The sequence below is a fragment of the Nerophis ophidion genome, linkage group LG08 (assembly GCF_033978795.1).
Source record: "Nerophis ophidion isolate RoL-2023_Sa linkage group LG08, RoL_Noph_v1.0, whole genome shotgun sequence".
Taxonomy (NCBI): Eukaryota; Metazoa; Chordata; class Actinopteri; order Syngnathiformes; family Syngnathidae; genus Nerophis; species Nerophis ophidion.
Genome location: NC_084618.1, coordinates 45,879,842 through 45,900,273, shown reverse-complemented (window position 1 = coordinate 45,900,273; position 20,432 = coordinate 45,879,842). Strand labels below are relative to the sequence as shown.

Sequence of the window (20,432 nt, the reverse complement as noted above, 5' to 3'; positions counted from 1 at the left end):
TTTCTGACTTGTGATGTCATCCATCCCCTTCACCTTGTCCAAAAAACTCCCCAAACTTGTTCCATTAGTTTGTGCTACGTCTGTACTACAAACGTTTTTGATTGAACTATATGGCTTTGACGTTATTAACGTTTAATGGTTTTATGCTATTAACATGTAATTAACGTGTTATTAATCATAATCAGAGTTGGATAAAATACTAAAAGTAAAAATTGGTCGTAAAAATAATTACTTGAGTAAGAGTAAGTAAATATTCAGTTAAACAATTACTTAGGTATTGAGTAACTTTTAATTGATTCAGTAGCTATTTTTAACGGTTCTCGGACAACATTTGCAGTTGATGTGGGTATGCGTGTCCCGATCATGTTGTGTTTAGTTTTTGACTCCCTCAGTTCCCGTTTTAAGCACGCCTGGGTTTGTGTTTTGGTTGCCATGGGTGCAGACTGGTTTCGCCTGCCTCTGATTAGTGTTCGGCACCCTCACCTGCTGCCGGGAACTAATCAGAGAGCTGCCTATTCATGTTGTGCGCCACACTCAGTCTATTTTTCTTGTTTGCCTTATGCAACTGTTACGTTGGATGATTTCTTGCTTCCTTTTGACATGCTAAGATGTCGCTTTACCAAGTTCCCTTGTTCCCCGTGCGATCGGCACGCGTCTCTCAGTTTCTATCCTGTATTTTTGTATTTGATATGATTTATGAGGAATAAAATCAATTTTTTCCGGCACACATCGTCCGGAGTTTTGTCTGCATTCTGGGAGAACGACCCACGCATAAACATGCGAACCCAATCGTGACAGTGCATGTGAGAAGCGGACATTTCTACCGACACAGATGATAGCACATGATATGAATTTTATTTTTACTAGTTTGAAAAAAATCCTTGAACATTTGTGGAGCCTTGTCTGACGTCATGTCTCCTTTCACAATCAGTACATTTTAATGCAATAAATTGTCAAATAATTCAGTTTATTCTATTTTCACACCCTCATGTGAAGTTTTAGTTTCCATGCTCTTATCCCAAATGTGACTGTTGACCATACGCAGTGTGCCTCTCATACACTAGGGGGCAATTGTGGTCATTTTAGTTTGTTTAGCTAAGTGGTAGAAATACAATAGAAGAAGAGAATGCAACATGCTAAGAAGCTGGCACTAGTAACTTCGACCCATTTCCACAGCTATTTACTGTTGTTGGTAATGTTTAAGCTGTTTAAATGACACTTGTGGTTATTAGGTTAGTAAATTAGTAAATTATTTTAAGAGGTTTCTGATTACCAGTTGTATCAAACAGCCTGGATGAACTGGCATCTTGTCACATAATTAAATTGTCTTATTTTGGGAAATTCCGATACAAGTAGGTTTCTATTTTGACAAGGAAGGGGGGGGGGGGGGGGGGGGTACCTTCACACAGGTCAACAAACTGCCGTAGGTTAAAAACTCCTTTATTATTGCACTCTCTCCTTATGTCTCTGGTGAAGTCACATGTAAATGTGCAACTTTTTATGGTTATGTCACTTACTGGTTATGTGTCAATCAATCAGTGGAATATCAACAAAACAGGTTCCGCAATGTTAGTTAATTCTGGGAATTAATTTGATTTGTTTTTACATCCTTCCCATTAAAAATCTATCACTTTTTTATAGTGTACTATAGGGTCTTCCGTTCTCTTTAACAGTGTCTCTCGCCTTCCTGCGCTTTCTATGTTCTTCTTTTGCATATTTTTCCTCTTGTCTTTGCTGCATTATATGTGCATGTACTAACCTCATCGCCTCACATGTTGCAATCCATCACTGATCTTGTGTTTAACAGGTCTATCTCTAATGTGCACTGGCATTTGGGGAGCTTTCATTAACATTTGCTACATGTGGTTTAGTAAAGGTGGTGCTGTGATACTTCCAGACACCATGATCATTTGTCTTGCCCCGCGGGAGTTTTGTGATGAAGTGATGGTATTAGCAACATTGGAATTGAGAAGTCAAGTAAGCAACTTCACTATGTTGTTTATCATTCATCCAGGTCATTGTATTCTCAGGGCATTTAATCGATCTCACCTGGACTGTTCAGTCGGCCTTAGAAGACGTTTCGCCTTTATCGGATCATCTATCCATCCATCCATTTTTAAAGTTAAAAAAAAGTTAAATTACCAATGATCGTCACACACACACTAGATGTGGTGAAATTATTCTCTGCATTTGACCCATCACCCTTAATCACCACCTGGGAGGTGAGGGGAGCAGTGGGCAGCAGCGGTGTCGTGCCCAGGAATCATTTATGGTGATTTTTTTGGTACCGTTTGTCCATTTTGGGGTCGCAAGGTGTGCTTGAGCCTATCTCAGCTGCATTCGGGCGGAAGGCGGATCTAATCTTGACTAAATGTCTACATCTGACCAATTAAATAAGGTTTACAAATGTTCATCATCCATGTTGGTCGATATGTCATCCCCGCAATTTGAGGGTTCCAGGTTCCATCCCCGGTTCCGCCATCGTAGTCACTGCCATTGTGGCCTTGAGCAAGTCACTTTACCCACCTGTTCCCAGTACCACCCACACTGGTGTAAATGTAACTTAGATAATGGGTTTCACTATATAAAGCACTTTAAGTCACTAGAGAAAAGCGCTATATAAATAGAATTCACAATTCACAAATTTGCTGACCATTTTGAACTTAAGCAGTGGTCAGACTTGTCTTTCTTAGTGTGCAAATATAGGGCCTAGTCTACTGAATGCTTGCATGTACTAAACATGTGCAAAGCTGATCTACTAAACTTGTGGAAAGAGGATTGTGTCTCTTAAAGGGGAACTGCACTCTTTGGGGGGAATTTTGTCCATCATTCACAATTCTTTGTAAGACAAGCACACGTGTTCCTTTTCTTATGCATTCTAACTGGGAAATAAACTCTAGCAAAAGTCAGCTAACAATGGAGGTAATGTGATTCACCCTATTGTGCCCATAAAGAGCTCTGAAAACATACACAAACTTCCATCAGCGTTTTATATACATGCTGTAAGTAGTAAGTATATATGTAATGTAGTAAAAGGCACATTCATAATAACATGTAATATTTACATATTTTTGTCATTTTAAGCAGTGGTCCCCAACGTGGCCTGATTGGTACCGGGCCGCAGAAGATTTTTTATTAATTTTTATTTAAAAAATAAAATAAACTCAATTTATTTATTTATTTTTTTAATAAATCAACATAAAAAACACAATATACACTTACAATTAGTGCACCGACGACAAAAACCTCCCTTTTTCATGACAAAACGTCCCTTTTTCATGACAAAGAAAAAAAAATAAAAAAAAAATATTGGATCCCCCCCCCCCCGGGCTGCAGGACAAATTATTAAGCATTGACCGGTCCGCGGATACAAAAAGGTTGGGGGCCACTGATTTTAAGCATATATAAGTGCATTATTTCACAAACGCATAACAACTAATCATGGCAGACCTTATAAGAGCCAACCATTACCACTTTGGGACAAAGGATGACGATGACGATGATAAGTTTTAAAAGCTCAGTAATAAGCAGATTCAGCAAGTTGCACTATTGCTAAGTGCTAAAGAAGAAATACAAACTGCGAACATAGTAAAACAATCACTTACTGTACAATGTCTCCTCTCACTGGGATGCCAACTGATGGTATTTTTGTATCTTTTCATTTAAAGGTAAAACATATTTATAGTCCTGACGCAAGTTTAAAGAAAAAAATGGCCACAAACATGCGTTTTTCTGTGTCTTTCCCGCCATTTTTGGGTTGCAGTGGAATGTCAAAGTTCACCAACTTCTTGGTTTATGTCCACGACCTTCTTCTCCGGAAATGAGAAGCTTGATTTATAATCTGGAAATAACTTTTAACAAGACAGAGGTGATGTAACAGCTCAATACGCCAATAACTGCATCAGCTAGTTAACCTCTCTGATCACGGCGCCGCTAAAAGTAGGTCCTCGACATTTTCACATATAATAACGATATCTCTAATACTTACTTACAGGTTAGGACATGTAAATGGGGTATGGTTGGTGATTTTTGGATGTGTTAGTAGAGGTCTTCATGGGCGCAATAGATTACTACTATTAGCTGCATTGTTAGCCACCTCATACTTGTCATAAAATACAAATTACAACACATAAAATACATGTGTCCTTGTCTTACATAGGCATTGTAAATTATAGGCAGAATTCCCCCAAAAAGTGCACAGTGAGAAACACAATCCATTTAGCATGTCTGTCATCATTAGTATGCAGAATATTTGCTGATCATCAGAACGCCCACAATATTGGTTGGAGGCGATGCAGTGTGATCCATCAACTGGGCGCCATCTTGCATATTTACTACGTCTGAAAAGTGTGTGAAAACTGATGGAGTTACATACACGCCCGTGAAAAAGGAGGCGATCGTGCTGCAAAAGTCAGAGGAAGTAAAGAAAATCATCTATCCTACGTGTGTCCATATAAGTAATAAGCAGAAATAAGAAATAGGAAATATTAGAAATATTGTCTATTCAGCAATATCATTTTATAATTGTATAGCGGCTGGATGACTTAAGAGGCTGATTAAAACATTTTGTTTTGATTTGTTTTTTTTTTTTAAATGCCTTTCATTTGTTTAATTACAAAATGTCATAATGAGCTATATCTTATGATAGTGAAGTGAATTGTATTTATATAGCACTTTTTCTCTAGTGACTCAAAGCGCTTTACATAGTGAAACCCAATATGTAAGTTACTTTTAAACCTGTGTGGGTGGCACTGGGAGCAGGTGGGTAAAGTCTCTTGCCCAAGGACACAATGGCAGTGACTAGGATGGCGGAGGCGGGGATCGAACCTGGAAACCTCAAGTTGCTGGCACGGCCACTCTACCAACCGAGCTATACCGTTCTAAGATAAACCTTATCTTAGAACATGCATTTTCTTGCTGGATCATTCCAGACATGAATGCGGTGCTGTTGCGATGGTCCGCCGCCTCCTTGCTGAGCGCGAGTCAGTAATATAAAAGGAATTTCTTTTGATTGCAATTCTACATTGCAGAAAATGTAAAACTCGGACAGCATAATGACATGAATATGAAATATAGTATTTCCATGGTCACAGCCAGTACACGTAAAAACCTAATTTAAATAAGGCGGCCTGAGCCAGTTATCAATTGTGCACACAGTCTTAGTAGATCACACGCCACATGCCAACTAATAGTACAATTACTATAATTTCATGCTGTTTACTGGATCAGGAACATAGTCTCCTCCTCCTCTAGCTCTTTAATCCTGCCTCAGTGTGATGGGAAACACAGGCAGGTGGAGTAATTTGATTGGAGGTATTACAGTTGATTTGATTAAGCATGGGTCAAATTACTAGATGCTTAAAGGAATCAGGACCAGTCACCTGTTGGGCAGGCCCTAGACGAGTCACAGTTCTTACATGCACACATACACACACACACACACACACACACACACACACACAAACACACACGCACACACACACACACACACACACACATTCATTTCCACACTTAACCCAATCATGCTCCTCCAGTTGTTCAGTGATGTTGGACATAATTCCATGTGGTCACTCAGAAGAAATGATGGTTTAATTTTTTTCCAGAGGTACGGTCCTAATCTTGTTATTTTTCTTCCTACTATTCATTAAAAAGCTGCTGTGACGACAACAGGTGTGAAATGGCTTTTAATTACACAGATGATGGATGAGGCTCTTACAGATTGCCGACACTATCATAGCTGCTGTAAATGCTGGATTTAGCCAGTGTGTTTTTAAATTTCTTTTGCACCGTGGTACTTCAATTTATGAGCACAGTGTTCCGCGACCCAGTTCAGGACTCAAAATACTTGTACCGTATTTTTCGGATTATAAATTGCTCCGGAGTATACGTGGCACCGGCCGAAAATGCATAATAAAGACGGAAAAACAACATATATACGTCGTACTGAAGTATAAGTCGCATTTTTGGGGGAAATGTATTTGATAAAATCCAACACCAAGAATACACATTTGAAAGGCAATTTAAAATAGATAAAGAATAGTGAACAACGGGCTGAATAAGTGTACGTTATATGAAGCATAAATAACCAACTGAGAACGTGCCTGGTATGTTGACGTAACATAATATGGTAAGAGTCATTCAAATAACTATAACATATAGAACATGCTATACGTTTGCCAAACAATCTGTCACTCCTAATCGATAAATCCCATGAAATCGTCTTCCTCAATGTCGCTTCTAAACAACTCTGCAAACTATGCGCCACTTCCTCTTGTCATTTTCTGCTGCATATTTCACTACGTCCAGATTGTAATCTGCAGTACATGATTTCCTTTTCGGTGCCATTTTTGTTCAGCCCTTCTCGGTTTTTATAAGTTACCGCCAACGTTGAAGTTATCCATTTTAATAGCTACAGCAGTAGCATATAGCAGTTAGCAACCCATGACCCACAATTCACTTCTGCCATGACCCTACCCCGGCGAATTCTTATTGGTTGACGTGTGCGTGACGATTGCTGACATTTTCTTCGTGTCTTCCGCGAATGAGATAAATAATATTATTTGATATTTTACGGTAATGTGTTAATAATTTCACACATAAGTCGCTCCGGAGTATATGTCGCACCCCTGGCCAAACTATAAAAAAAAAAAAAACTTCGACATATAGTCCGAAAAATACGGTAATTGAAAGCAGCTGTGGCCATTGAAATTAATTGAAATCCATTTAGTACTTGGTCCTCCCAAAACACCAAAATGTTAACTTGTAAAATGCTTTCCAAAAAAATAAATGACATTTAGACAAGAAATATTGTTTAAAGCAAATTACAATAGCATGTACTACAGACGACTACATTGGTTACCCATATGTGTATGTACATATTAGTATGAAATAATGCACTTAATATTGTACAGCATTTATCTTGAGGAGCGGACTAATCCGGTGTTGTCAAATTAGCTTATTACCCACCTATTATAAGCAACTTGTTTTCATATAAGTGTTTTTCCTGGGATGGTACAGTGGAGAAGGAGACCACACTGAGACAGAGACGTCGCCTAGCCTTGTTTATGAATACAAGAGTATGAAGTTGGCAACTAACCAAAATAAATGGTGTGTGACTATGTGCTGCGATTAACTTGTGAGTTTTACCGGCAGGTGTTGAAGGTGCGTGTTGTAAAGAATGCGGAAGTCCATTGAGGGTAAGGCAGGCCCGGAAGTCCGTGGGCATGCGAGAGGTCGAGGGCTGGACAGGACGAGATCCGGGGAGGCAGCAAAAAGTCCTGGGGAAGTCCGGGGAGACGAGATACACTGCTGGAGTCCAGGAAACAGAGAGTAGCTGCGGGATGACGACACAGGACAAGACACAATGAGGAGGGGAAACGCAGGGAGCGAGTAGGCACATAGAAAAGGGAGCTAGAGACGTGTGGGCTTACTGTACAATACAGGTAGCTACGTTCTGGTACTGGAACGCAAGACGTGCTGGTCTAAATAGTGAGCGGCGTCCTCATCAGTATTAGGTGCATTGATTACCGAGTGAACGCATTGCAGACTGAGCAGTGGGTTGGGTGGGGATTGTGGTTGGGGGTGGGCGGGGCGTGGTTAGGGGCGTAGTTATGAGGGGAAGAGTATATTTACCTCTAAATTCAAAGTCAAGTATTTCATATATATATATATATATATATATATATATATAATATGTCATATTATATATCATATTATATATATATAAAAAATACTTGACTCAGTCAATTCTAGCTATATGTGTATATATATATATATATATATATATAACTGCGATGAGGTGGCGACTTGTCTAGGGTGTACATGCCTTCCGCCTGATTGGGGCGGACAGAAAATGGATGGAGATATATATATATATATATATATATATATATATATATATATATATATATATATATATATATATATATATATATATAAGAAATACTTGACTTTCAGTGAATTCTAGCTATATGTATATATATATATATATATATATATATATATATATATATATAACTGCGATGAGGTGGCGACTTGTCTAGGGTGTACATGCCTTCCGCCTGATTGTGGCAGAGAGAGGCACCAGCCAGCGCCCCCCGCGACCCCAAAGGGAATAAGTGGCAGAAAATGGATGGAGATATATACATATATACATATATACATATATATATATATATATATATATATATATATATATATATATATTATACATATATGTATATATATATATATATATATATATATATATATATATATATATATATATATATATATATATATATATATATATATATATATATATATATATATATATACATATATGTATAATATATATATATATATATAATAAATACTTGAATTTCAGTGTTCATTTACTTACACATTTACACACACATAACAATCATCTACTCATTGTTGAGTTAAGGGTTGAATTGTCCATCCTTGTTTTTCTAACCATATGCATTTACAGTAGATGGCAGTATTGTCCTGTTTAAGAGTGTTACAACATTGCTGTTTGGCAGACAAACTGCTTCACGGTAGAAGAAAACGGACTGCTGTTGTTGTGTGTTGTTTTACCGCGCTGGGAGGACGTTGATGAAACTGCCTAACAATAAACCCACATAAGAAACCAAGAACTCGCCCTCGATCATTCTACAGTTATAACGTCATTGGGCAGACCCGCTCTTTAAACACGTCACTCAGGTCTGCATGGAGCTGGAGGGGGCATGGCCTCCAGCTCCGCCGGATTTTCAGGAGATATTCGGGAGAAAATTTGTCCCGGGAGGTTTTCGGGAGAGGCGCTGAATTTCGGGAGTCTCCTGGAAAATCCGTGAGGGTTAGCTAGTATGCGTTGGTTCTTTTCATGCTAGAAGACCTCTCTGTAGTGTACAGGTTGAGAGGGTGAAAGGTTCTTATCCAAAATTCTGGAAACTGAGTGACTTCCAGTGAAACAGCACCCTCTGCTAAATTTATGATCAATCAATTCATGTTTACTTAAATCACGAGTGTCTCAAAGGGCTGCACGAGCCACACTGACATCCTTGGCTCAGATCCCACATCAGGGCAAAAAAAAAACCTAAACCCAATCGGATAACATTGAGAGCAGAAAAGGGGGGTCTATATAAAGGCTATAGTTATATAGCAGACGGACTACTCAGGACATGGAGTGCAGGTATAAACATGATTTAATTTTAACTAAAAAAGGTACAAACAAAAAGCGCTCATGGCGAAAGCACAACTTGACGCAGGAAACAAAACTAATACTTAGACTGAACTTTGGACATAAAACAAGAAGTAGCTAACTGTGGCATGAATAAACAAAATAAAATAAAAACTTACTTGACATGGCATGAAAAAAAAAGAGGCATTGCATGAAACAAACCAGACTTACTGTGGCAAGAACAGAGCATGAAACAAACAATGACGCCAGGGAGACTGACTGGCAAAAACGAGCTTAAATACTGCCTCTGATTAGTGCTCGGGAAGCGGGTGAGCGAGCAAGCACTAATCAGAGACAGGTGAACACAATAAGTAACAATGGCGACAAAACAAAGCAGTGAAAAAAACAGAAAGCAATGGAGTCTTAAAAATAACAGAACATAACTAAACAAAACATGATCACAAGACATTACAATAGTATACAAATGAGTTATAAGATGGGACTTAAAGATAATGGCAGCATAATAATTTCCCCCTGCAGATAGTGCCATCAAACCACTTCCTTTCAACTTAGGTATGAAAAAAGAAATTATTTAGAATTTAGAGTAGGAAGAAAATACATCCTTAAATATGTGGAACAGTGAATGTCGAACCACAAATATGCTATGATCTACAGCAGGGGTATCAAACGTACGGCCCGCGGGCCAGATCAGGCCGGCAAACAGGTTTCATCTGTGCTGCGGGATGAGTTTGCTGAATATAAAAATTCACCTGAAATTTTTGAATGAAAGAAACAGCTGCTCTAAATGTCTCCACTAGATGTCGCAATAGCAATTCTTTGTATCGTTGTAGATCAGGGGTCGGCAACCTTTATCACTCCAAGGGCCATTTTGCCCGTTTCACAAAATAAAGAAAACAATGGGAGCCACAAAACTCTTTTGAAATTTTAAATGAAACAACACTGCATACAGAGTTTTTTTTACTTTGTTCTATGTATAAACCAGGGGTCTCAGACATGCGGCCCGCACCTTAATATGAAAATTTAATGATAGTGGGGCCTGCAAGTTTTTTATGAATGCCGCTTGACAGCATCACACTTGCCAACCACCCTGAATATTCCGGGAGACTACCGAATGTCAGATCAACCTTTCTCATGAATGTTTGCAGAATTTCCCTCTATTAACAATAATACGGGCAAGCTATGAAGGTGCTGTCTTTGACGCCCTCTACAACACGTACAATCAGCTTGCCGGCCCAGTCACATGTCATACGAGGCTTCTGCTGACACACGCAGACGATTACAATGCATACTTGTTCAACAGCCATACAGGTTACACTGAGGGTTGTGATATAAACAACTTAAACACTCTTACTAATATGTGCCACACTGTGAACCCACATCAAACAAGAATGACTAACACATTTTGGGAGAACATCAGCACTGTAACACAACAGAAACACAAAAGAACAAATACCCAGAATCCCATGCATCCCACTCTTCCGGGCTACATTATACACCCCCCTAGCACCAAATCCCCCCACCCCCTCCGTCTGTCGGTTGAGGTGGTCGGGATTGGCGGGGGCGGGGTTTGGTGCTAATGTAGCCCGGGAGAGCAGGGATGCATGGAATTCTGGGTATTTGTTCTTTTGTGTTTATGTTGTGTTACAGTGCCGAAGTTCTCTTGAAATGTGTTTGTCATTCTTGTTTGGTGTGGGTTCACAGTGTGACGAGTTTTAGTAAGGGTGTTAAAGTTGTTTATATTACAACTCTCAGTGTAACCTGCATGGTTGTTGACTAAGTACGCGTTGCAGTCGCTTTCGTGTGGTAACAGAGGCTAAACATAAAATGACCAGTCGACACGCAGATTGCGTGATGTAAAAGCGTGCGCGACGACAAGTTGTAGAGGAGGTTGGAGACATTGTCACCACTGCACACCCTCAGTATTGTAGTCCAGGTGAAAATTGGAGAATGTTATCCCCGGGTAATTTCTGAGAGAGGCACTAAAATCCGGAAACCTCACGGAATAGTCGTTAGGGTCGGCAATTTAGCAGCTGAGCCACATCAGAGTGATCAAAAAGCAGCATGCGGCTCCGGAGCCGCGGGTTGCCGACCCCTGTTGTAGATGATGCTACATATGTACAAAATAAACCACATGATGTTACTACAACAGTTAAGGAAAATTATCAAACTAAATAAATAATATCCTGTAATTTAATTTTGATATATATTTTTTACCTTGATAATTTATTCAAAAAGTATAAATAACAACAAATAAAGATAGAATACTATTAACCACAACACACCAGTGTAAAAAAACAACAATATTATGATTTTTACATTTTCAGAATTTACTTCTATTTTTAAAAAATAGAACAATCTGAAGTTGTCTTTATTTTTAAGTTATTGTGCCGTGATTTTAGCCGTCCGGCCCACTTTTGAGTAAATATTTCTCCATGTGGCCCCCGATCTGAAATTAGTTTGACACCCCTGATCTACAGTCAGAGTACATTTTTCATTAAAATACTTTTTTTTGGGCCCAAAACTAATATGGCTTTGATGCCCACAAAGTGCATAATGTAGAGTGGAATTCCGACCGCAAATTGTACATGTATACTGTTTATGGATGCACATTCACATATTCATTAACATTTAAAGCTTTTGGATTAAAACCATTCCCTTTCTCTCTGCACTTCTCTGGCTCAGACACACTCGCACATGAACGTTAGATTAATGTCAGCCATTTAAGAAATGTTCACACACACAATTACCACCATCATGTACTCACCATATACATTTTTAATCAGAATAGGCCTTCGCCTTGCCATTCCACTAAACTAATTAGCCCAATGCAACAGCAGCCAGAATCACTCCCTGCTCTTCTTCCTCTGTGAACTAGACGAACAAAGACAAAGCAAAAGCTGCTGTTTACCTTTCTTTTATTTTCATTCCCTCCCCCACTTTTTCATTTATTTCCCTTCATGAAAAATACTTTCACACTGTAAAACCTGTTTGTCGGACTGTACATTAACTGTAAAAAATGACTTTGGTAGGCCACAGATGTAACTCCAATGAAGCTCAGCTGATGTAGTTGGATTTCCCTGACATTTACGTAGTCAGATCTTATCTTATAAATGTTTTGTGGGTAATCGTTTCATCTTTTATTCATAGCTCCTTGATTAAAGAATATCTCCCAGTAGCAATAAACTGTATGCATTCCAGTCTGCATCAAGCATCGACTCGTGTAATCTCCAGCTCTCTCTAAAATTAGAAAAGACCATCACTACAGTATTTGCTTAGAAAAGTTTAAGATGTAAAAATTGTTTTGATGTTGCAATAGTTTAAAAAGGATGAGAAATATAGGAACATTTGACTTATTTGGTTTAGTTCAGTTCAGTTTCATTTTTGTTACGACTTGGAAATGAGAGGACCCAGATGCAGAGAGGAAGTTTCCAAAAATAACAGCTTTTATTTTGAAATAACTTTTTAACCTCCGGTAAAAAAGTATTTCACAAAAATATATACAACGTACGGAAAATAAATCCGAGGATAAACACTTAACTCAAAGAATCACTCCAAAAAATAAGGAGGAAAGAAAATATATAACTACTAAGAAAATAACCTAACAAAAATAGAATATCAAGAAGAATTAACAAAAAAAATAAACTCTAATAATATATGCAAATGCAATATCTATGAATAAACAAAAAATCACTCAATCAATGAGGAAATAAAACGAAATTTGGAATAACAAAAAACTCACCATTTAGGTCGACAAAGGAAAACTAAGGACGCTCGAAGGAGGAAAAAAGTAAACTCAAAATTTCAGCAAAAACTAACTGCTATGATCAAAAATTAGGGAGAACAAGAAAAAACAGGAGCAAGGCAAGGAGGGAATCAAGGACATGGACTTGGACATGGACATGGACATGGACATGGACATGGACTTGGACATGGACATGGACATGGACATGGACATGCACATGGACGCTAGAAGGTACGATAGACGAGACGATCTGGCAAAGGACAAACGGAGAAGTGAGCTTAAGTAGGACGTGGGAGTGATGGGGAACAGGTGGAAACAATCAGGAATCAAGGATGACGTCAGACTGATGACACAGGAGGAAGGACCCGTCATCTGAAACAAGAGGGTAGCTTTTCAAAATAAAATACATAGATCACAAGACAGAAAAACAAACAAGACTTCCCTCACCACGGTGTGACAATTTTATTTCGAACATGCATACGATACAATGTAACTCATCAAACAATTCAAGTTGTTTCATTACAGCACGTCCGAAAAGGAGTAGGAAGAAGCGGAGCTTATTTAATCCTACCCCTTTCCATACCATAGTAATTTTATCCAATTTCCTTGTTCTCTGTAACAGAACAGTGAAAAAATAAATAATAAATAAATAATATACCATAGTAGGCAAACAAATATTAAAAACATAAAAAATCTTTGTCTCAATAAAATAAAAGGGTTTAGAATGTTCATCATTATTCTTGTTCTGTGTACTTTGTGAACACTTGTAGTTTGAACTGTTGGGTTGAGTTGAGTTTGAGTTTATTTCGAACATGCATGCATACAACATGATGCATCATAAAATCCAGTTTCTCTATTCAGCCTGTTCAAAAAGGAGTAGGAAGAAGCAGATCTTATTTAATCCTACTCCTTTTCCTTTACGTAGCAGTTGCTAAAATGTTTGTTCACTTCCTGTTCTCAATTTATTCACAATATACTACATAAGTAATAACAATAAATGAATAAATAATGATTGGTGAAGTAAGTTATTTAAAAAGAAGACACGTTGAATGAGAAGATGTATCCAAACTATATATATATATATATATATATATATATATATATATATATATATATATATATATATATATATATATATATATATATATATACATATATATATTAGGGCTGGGCAACGATAAAAAATTTTAATCGAAGTTAATCGCACTATTTCTCCGATTAATCGCAATTAACTGCATTGTATACGCAAAGCCCAATAATGAAATCAAAAGTTGTGTGTAGTGCACGTTTATTGGAATATTCTCTCACATGAACAAAAGCGCCAAAACATTTGTTGTGCAAACACAATTTAAATCAGTCCTTGTTAAACAGTAGCAGTTAAATAGCATATTTTATGAAAATCAACTCAAAAATTGTAAATAGAAAGATTTAAGCTTATTGCCACTGCCAGGGTGTTTAAGTTATCCTGTTTGTTATGGAAAATAAATATAATCTACATACAAATCTCTGAGCCACAATCATAACATCTGAACAGGCAATTTCTGAGGTAACAGCAGAAACATTTTTTTCATCAGGGATCTTATGTTTGAAAAACCTATATTATAGGTAATGGGCTGTTTTAGGGAATTTTTGATCAAATTATCCGTAGTAGCAATATTAATAAAGTTGTGTTTATTCTGCGTAGTGCACTTAAAATAATTATGACCAGATGGGAATTTTCCGATTGTTTGCTTGGTGCTTTGATAAACCGAACGCATATACATGGTACTATATTGTGATGTTATGAGCCAGGGAAAAAAATAACTACCCTACCCAGCATGCAACAGGAGTGACGAGCATACGCGGTAGCCCGGTATAGGTTGTGTCGCCATGACGGCATCTTGTATGTTGTGATATGCACGCTCTGAAAGGAAACGTTAAGAACTCAGCCAACACTCCTCGTCTGTATGATTCATAAATAGACAGACAACACATATACTCCGCTGCTTCACAGGCCGCTGGATGTAGCCGGTAAAGTATTCCCATGCTAGCTAGCCGGTCTAGCAAGCACGCGTCATTCAGTCCAAAACGGCCCGATCTATCCACATCAAGAATTGTCTGGCGGTCGTAAGTGATCCCGGAGTGACCACGCTGTAAGCCAGCCATGAAATTTGCAGAATTGTCCGGTATTTTTGCCAAATGTTCCATCTTTACCAAGAGCCCCTCGACCCCGAAGCCCATCCAGGCGACGCCATCTTTTTAAGAAAAGGCGTTAACAAAATAAAAGCATGTAAACAATATACGCAAATGTGCGATAAAATAATTGTCGGCGTTAATAGATTGATGTGTTAACTCGTAATTAACGCATTCATTTGCCCACCCCTAATATATATATATATATACATATATATATATTCCTCGTGCACTAATTGACTGAAAGAGCGGGCACTTATGGTGAGATGAGTAAGATTATTTTGAAAATAAATGGATGGATGAGATCATTTCAGAATGTTTATCATGGTTCTTCGTCTTTGTACTTTTTAAACACTTTAAGTTTAAGGAATTTGTTGAAGTGGATCATATAAGTACATTGTTTAATTTATTTGCTTAATCCATTCCATAATTTAATTCCACATACTAATGCTATGCTAAATGATTTAAGTGTTGTACGAGCACAGAAATGTTTTAAATAAGATTTTCCTCTAAGGTTATGTTTCTCCTCTTTTGTTGAGAAGAATGGTTGTACATTCTTGGGTAGCAGGTTATAGTTTACTTTATACATAATTTTAGATGTTTGCACAATGCACCAAAAAGTTTTGGGCCGGAAAAAATGTGGACATAGTGAAGGAACTGGGAATGTTTACTATTTGATAAATATAACATTTGTTTGGCCTTGGAATCCATCCATCCATCCATTTTCTACCGCTTATTCCCTTTTGGGGTTGCGGGGGGCGCTGGCGCCTATCTCAGCTACAATCGGGCAGAAGGCAGGGTACACCCTGGACAAGTCGCCACTTCATCGCAGGGCCAACACAGATAGACAGACAACATTCACACTCACATTCACACACTAGGGCCAATTTAGTGTTGCCAATCAACCTATCCCCAGGTGCATGGGAGGAAGCCAGAGCACCTGGAGGGAACCCACGCATTCACGGGGAGAACATGCAAACTCCACACAGAAAGATCCGAGCCTGGATTTGAACCCAGGACTGTAGGAACTTCGTATTGTGAGGCAGACGCACTAACCCTTCTGCCACCGTGAAGCCCTGGCCTTGGAATGGTTTGGGAAATTATGGAATTTTGGGGAAAGTGGAAATGTTTTGGATTATGGAAAAAATCAGGGGTCCTTAAACTATGGAAGTCCCAACTTAAAAAAGAAACAAAAAATATTTTTTCCAATTTTAATTTTTTTATTTTTCCTTTATAATTTATTTCCTACCACTTGTTACTCTCCATGTCTCCTATCCGCTCAGGCAAAACATATTGTCTAAAAATGAATTTTCCCATCGATAACGTGACATCATCAGTGCTAAGTGCCCGCTCTTTCAGTCAATTAGTGCACGAGGAATATATATATATATATATATATATATATATATATATATATATATATATATATATATATATATATATGAATATATATATATATATATATATATATATATATATATATATATATATATATATATATATATATATATATGAATATATATATATATGAATATATATATATATATATATATATATATATATATATATATATATATATATATATATATATATATATATATATATATATATATATAGTTTGGATACATCTTCTCATTCAACGTGTCTTCTTCTTATATATATATATAAAAGCATGCGGGATCCTACCCATCCTCTGTGCTTTGTTGTGGGACCAATACCATACGATTTGATGTATTTATAGGTTAGGCCAATACTAAAATAAAAATCAATAAACTTCTCCCACGAATGGTGGGTATGCTCCTCCATCGCTTTGTCTGTTTCACTTCCCGTTCACCATTGCTGTGTCTATTTTACTTCCGGTTCAATGACATATGAAAAAAAACCTTTTGCGAGATCTCGCAAAAAAAATGTTTCCCTCCATGTCCCTTTAGGACAGAGGTCTCAAACATGAGAAGTTATTTTGCGGCCCGCACTTTGATATGACAATTTAATGTATGTGCAGCCTGCGAGTTTAATATGAAGGGAACTTGACAGCGTCATACTTCCCAACGTTCCCAATTTTCACGGGAGTCCCCTGAACATCAGTTTATCCATTGTCGATTTTTACCCAATCAACAATATTTAGGGGGTGCCACAATGGCACTGTTCTTAACGCCCTCTGAATCCCGTACAGACAGTGTGCAAGCCTATTTGATTGTTACATTTGGCTGAGCAGTATACATAAGTGATGTTGCAAGACATATTTGGTCAACAGCTACACAAGTCACACTGAGGGTGGCTGTAAAAAAAACTTTAACACTGTTACAAATATGTGCCAGACTGTGAACCCACACCAAACAAGAATGACAAACAAATTTCAGGAGAACATCCGCACCGTAATACAACATAAACTCAACATAACAAATACCCGGAATCTCATGCAGCCCTGACTCTTCCGGGCTACAATACACACACTCTCCCTACTTGCGTCGGTTGAGGTTGTGTATATTGTAGCCCGGGAGAGTTTGGGCTGCAAGGTGTTCTGGGTATTTTTTCTCTTGTGTTTGAGTTGTGTTAGGGTGCGGATGTTTTCCCAAAATGTGTTTGTCATTCTTGTTTGGTGTGGATTCAAAGTGTGGCGCATATTTGTAACAGTGTTAAAATTTGTTTATAAGGCCACCCTCAGTGTGACCTGTATGGCTGTTGATTACGTACGTCTTGCAGCCACTAATGCACAAGCCTCGCACAACATGATTTAGAGTTGTCACTTTAGTTGTGTTATGTGCGCAATGGCGAATTGTAGAGCACTAGTTCTCTTATAGATGGTACGCTACGCGAAGATATGCCAAGGGTTAAGTGAGATTTATCAAAAACATTCTAAAAAATAGCAGTCAGTCATAAATACCTAATAAATATATTTATTGGATAAGACTTCAACAAAATATGAATGGAAGTTGACAAACTGTGAAAAGAAATGCAAGGAGGCGATATTCAGAGTTGACAGCTAGATTTTTTGTGGACATGTTCCATCAATATTGATGTTGAAGATTTATTTTTTTGTGAAGAAATGTTTAGAATTAAGTTCATAAATCCAGATGGATCTCTAATCTCCAAAGAGGGCACTTTAAGTTGATTATTACTCCTATGTGTAAAAATCTTTATAATTGAATTACATGTTTATTTTTCAACAAGTTTTTTTGTTAATTTTATATATTTTTTTCCAAATATTACAAGAAAGACCACTACAAATTAGCAATATTTTGCACTGTTATACAATTTGATAAATCAGAAACTGATGACATAGTGCTGTATTTTACTTCTTTATCTGTTTTTTTCTACCAAAAATGCTTTGCTCAGATTAGGGGGTACTTTAATTAAAAAAAATGTTCACATGGGGTACATCACTGAAAAAAGGTTGACAACCACTGTTGTAGACTACGTTAAAGGCAGTGCAGTCACGGCAGCCCTTAATAACGTCGGCCGGGTGAAAATTGGGACAAATTCGGTAAAATGGTTGCACCGGTAGATTGTCGGGAGGTGCACTGAAATTCAGGAGTCTCCCGAAAAAATCGTGAGGGTTGGCTTTCCCACCCTAGCAGCCATTCATAGAAAGTGAATTCATTAAAAAATGCATGTTAGATTTTTTTAAGAAATATTTTCTTGCGACCCACCCTCACCCAGTTTCTGCATCCAGTGGCCCCCAGGGAAATTGAGTTTGAGACCCCTGCTTTAGGAGCTCTGTAGGAAATATCCTTTCTTTTACAGAGAGAAAAATGTGTACCGCGTTCAACTTTAATATTTTTGAATAATGCGACAAATATATTATCTTACATATCAAACACAAAAATAAATTGTACACTGTAAAAATGTTATTTTACAGTCAAAAAAAAAATGGCAACTTACTTGCCAGAATTTTTACCACGAAAACAGTGGTACTGTTTTTCAATTAACAGTAATTCGCTGTAAAAAAAAAATAAAAAATTGTAAATGGGTTATACTTGTTTAGCGCTTTTCTATCTTCAAGGTACTCAAAGCGCTTTGACACTATTTCCTCATTCACCCATTCACACACACATTCACACACTGATGGCGGGAGCTGCCATGCAAGGCCCTAACCACCACCCATCAGGAGCAAGGGTGAAATGTCTTGCTCAAGGACTTAACGGACGTGACTTAGTTGGTTGAAGGTGGGGATCGAACCAGGAACCCTCAGGTTGCTGGCACGGCCACTCTCCCAACTGCGGTACGCGGTAAAATTCTGGCAACTTGCCCTAAATGAAAACGAGTGTGACACCCCTGGTTTGGACATTGGAATGTTTAGAATCTGTTGATACATGTAGATGTTGTAAGAATTATCAGTAAATTAATGGATGTAACGTTAAAGATTTGGTTAAACTTTGAATAACATGATTTTTCTTGTGTTTCTTCTCTTTCATAAAGACGGCTTCCATCACTGTACATGGAGACCGCCAATTTGGCAGGTTAGTATGCATGATTGTACTGTGCGTCGTCTTCTTTGCATACAACATCCAAGATCACAGCCCACCTCTGGTGACTTTACTGATAGATGTATCTTGACATCCACAACACAGATGCCCAGGTGGATGAGTGTGTGTGTGTGTGTGTGTGTGTGTGTGTGTGCAGTCAGCTGTCTTTTTAAGTGTGTGTATGCACAGAGTGAGAATGTGCTGACTGCAGTGCTTCAGTTCTGGGCATGCCCACTAGGAGTGGCTATAAATCCTGAGCGCAGCGCTCTGACTGTGTCAGCACTCCAGCCAATGAATGGATATGAAACGCCACAAAAAAGACTCTTTAATTCTCTCTACCTCGGCCATGCTGTTGCACACGCTCCCGCTATCTATTTCTCTTTATCTACTTATTCATCTATCCATCCACCTCTATCTGTACGGATTTCACTTTCGTTCCTGCCTTTACTGGATGAAATGTGTTCTCGTCTGTTACCTGCAACGACTCGCACCCAAATGCCCATGCAGTTTGATCATAAAAAATGCATTATTATTATTTCTATTAGATTTGAGGTTCTGAAGCGAGACCCTGGCTGAAGGTGCATCTGGCCATCTGTCCTCACGGCCCATCAATACCAATCTAATCGGATGCAGGAAAGATCAATCAAAACTTGCTTAGATATGTGGAAATGTACACAGTGCATGGAGTTACTCAGCATCACACCACTGAAAAATCTTAGACTCTGACATTTACCACTGAGTCCTTCACATTAGGTCCTGTTTACTGAGAAGAATTCATTTTTGTATTTACCTGCACATAGTGGTTCTTTTTGAAAGAAGGAATAGTACTTTCAAGATGAACTTATTATTGAGGTATGTTGACTGAAAAATG

At 38.0% G+C, this 20,432-nt stretch overlaps 1 protein-coding gene across 5 annotated transcripts in view; it reads left to right on the top strand.

The window, feature by feature from the left end:
• The window catches only part of rbfox3a (RNA binding fox-1 homolog 3a), a 1,176,173-nt gene that overhangs the window by 335,922 nt on the left and 819,819 nt on the right, over nucleotides 1-20,432 (top strand). For all 5 annotated transcript variants that reach the window (XM_061908671.1, XM_061908673.1, XM_061908672.1 and 2 more), the window contains exon 3: nucleotides 19,515-19,555. In XM_061908671.1, coding sequence (XP_061764655.1) covers nucleotides 19,534-19,555 — 22 coding nt within the window. In that variant the 5' untranslated portion in view covers nucleotides 19,515-19,533. The remainder of the gene's footprint in view (nucleotides 1-19,514; nucleotides 19,556-20,432) is intronic.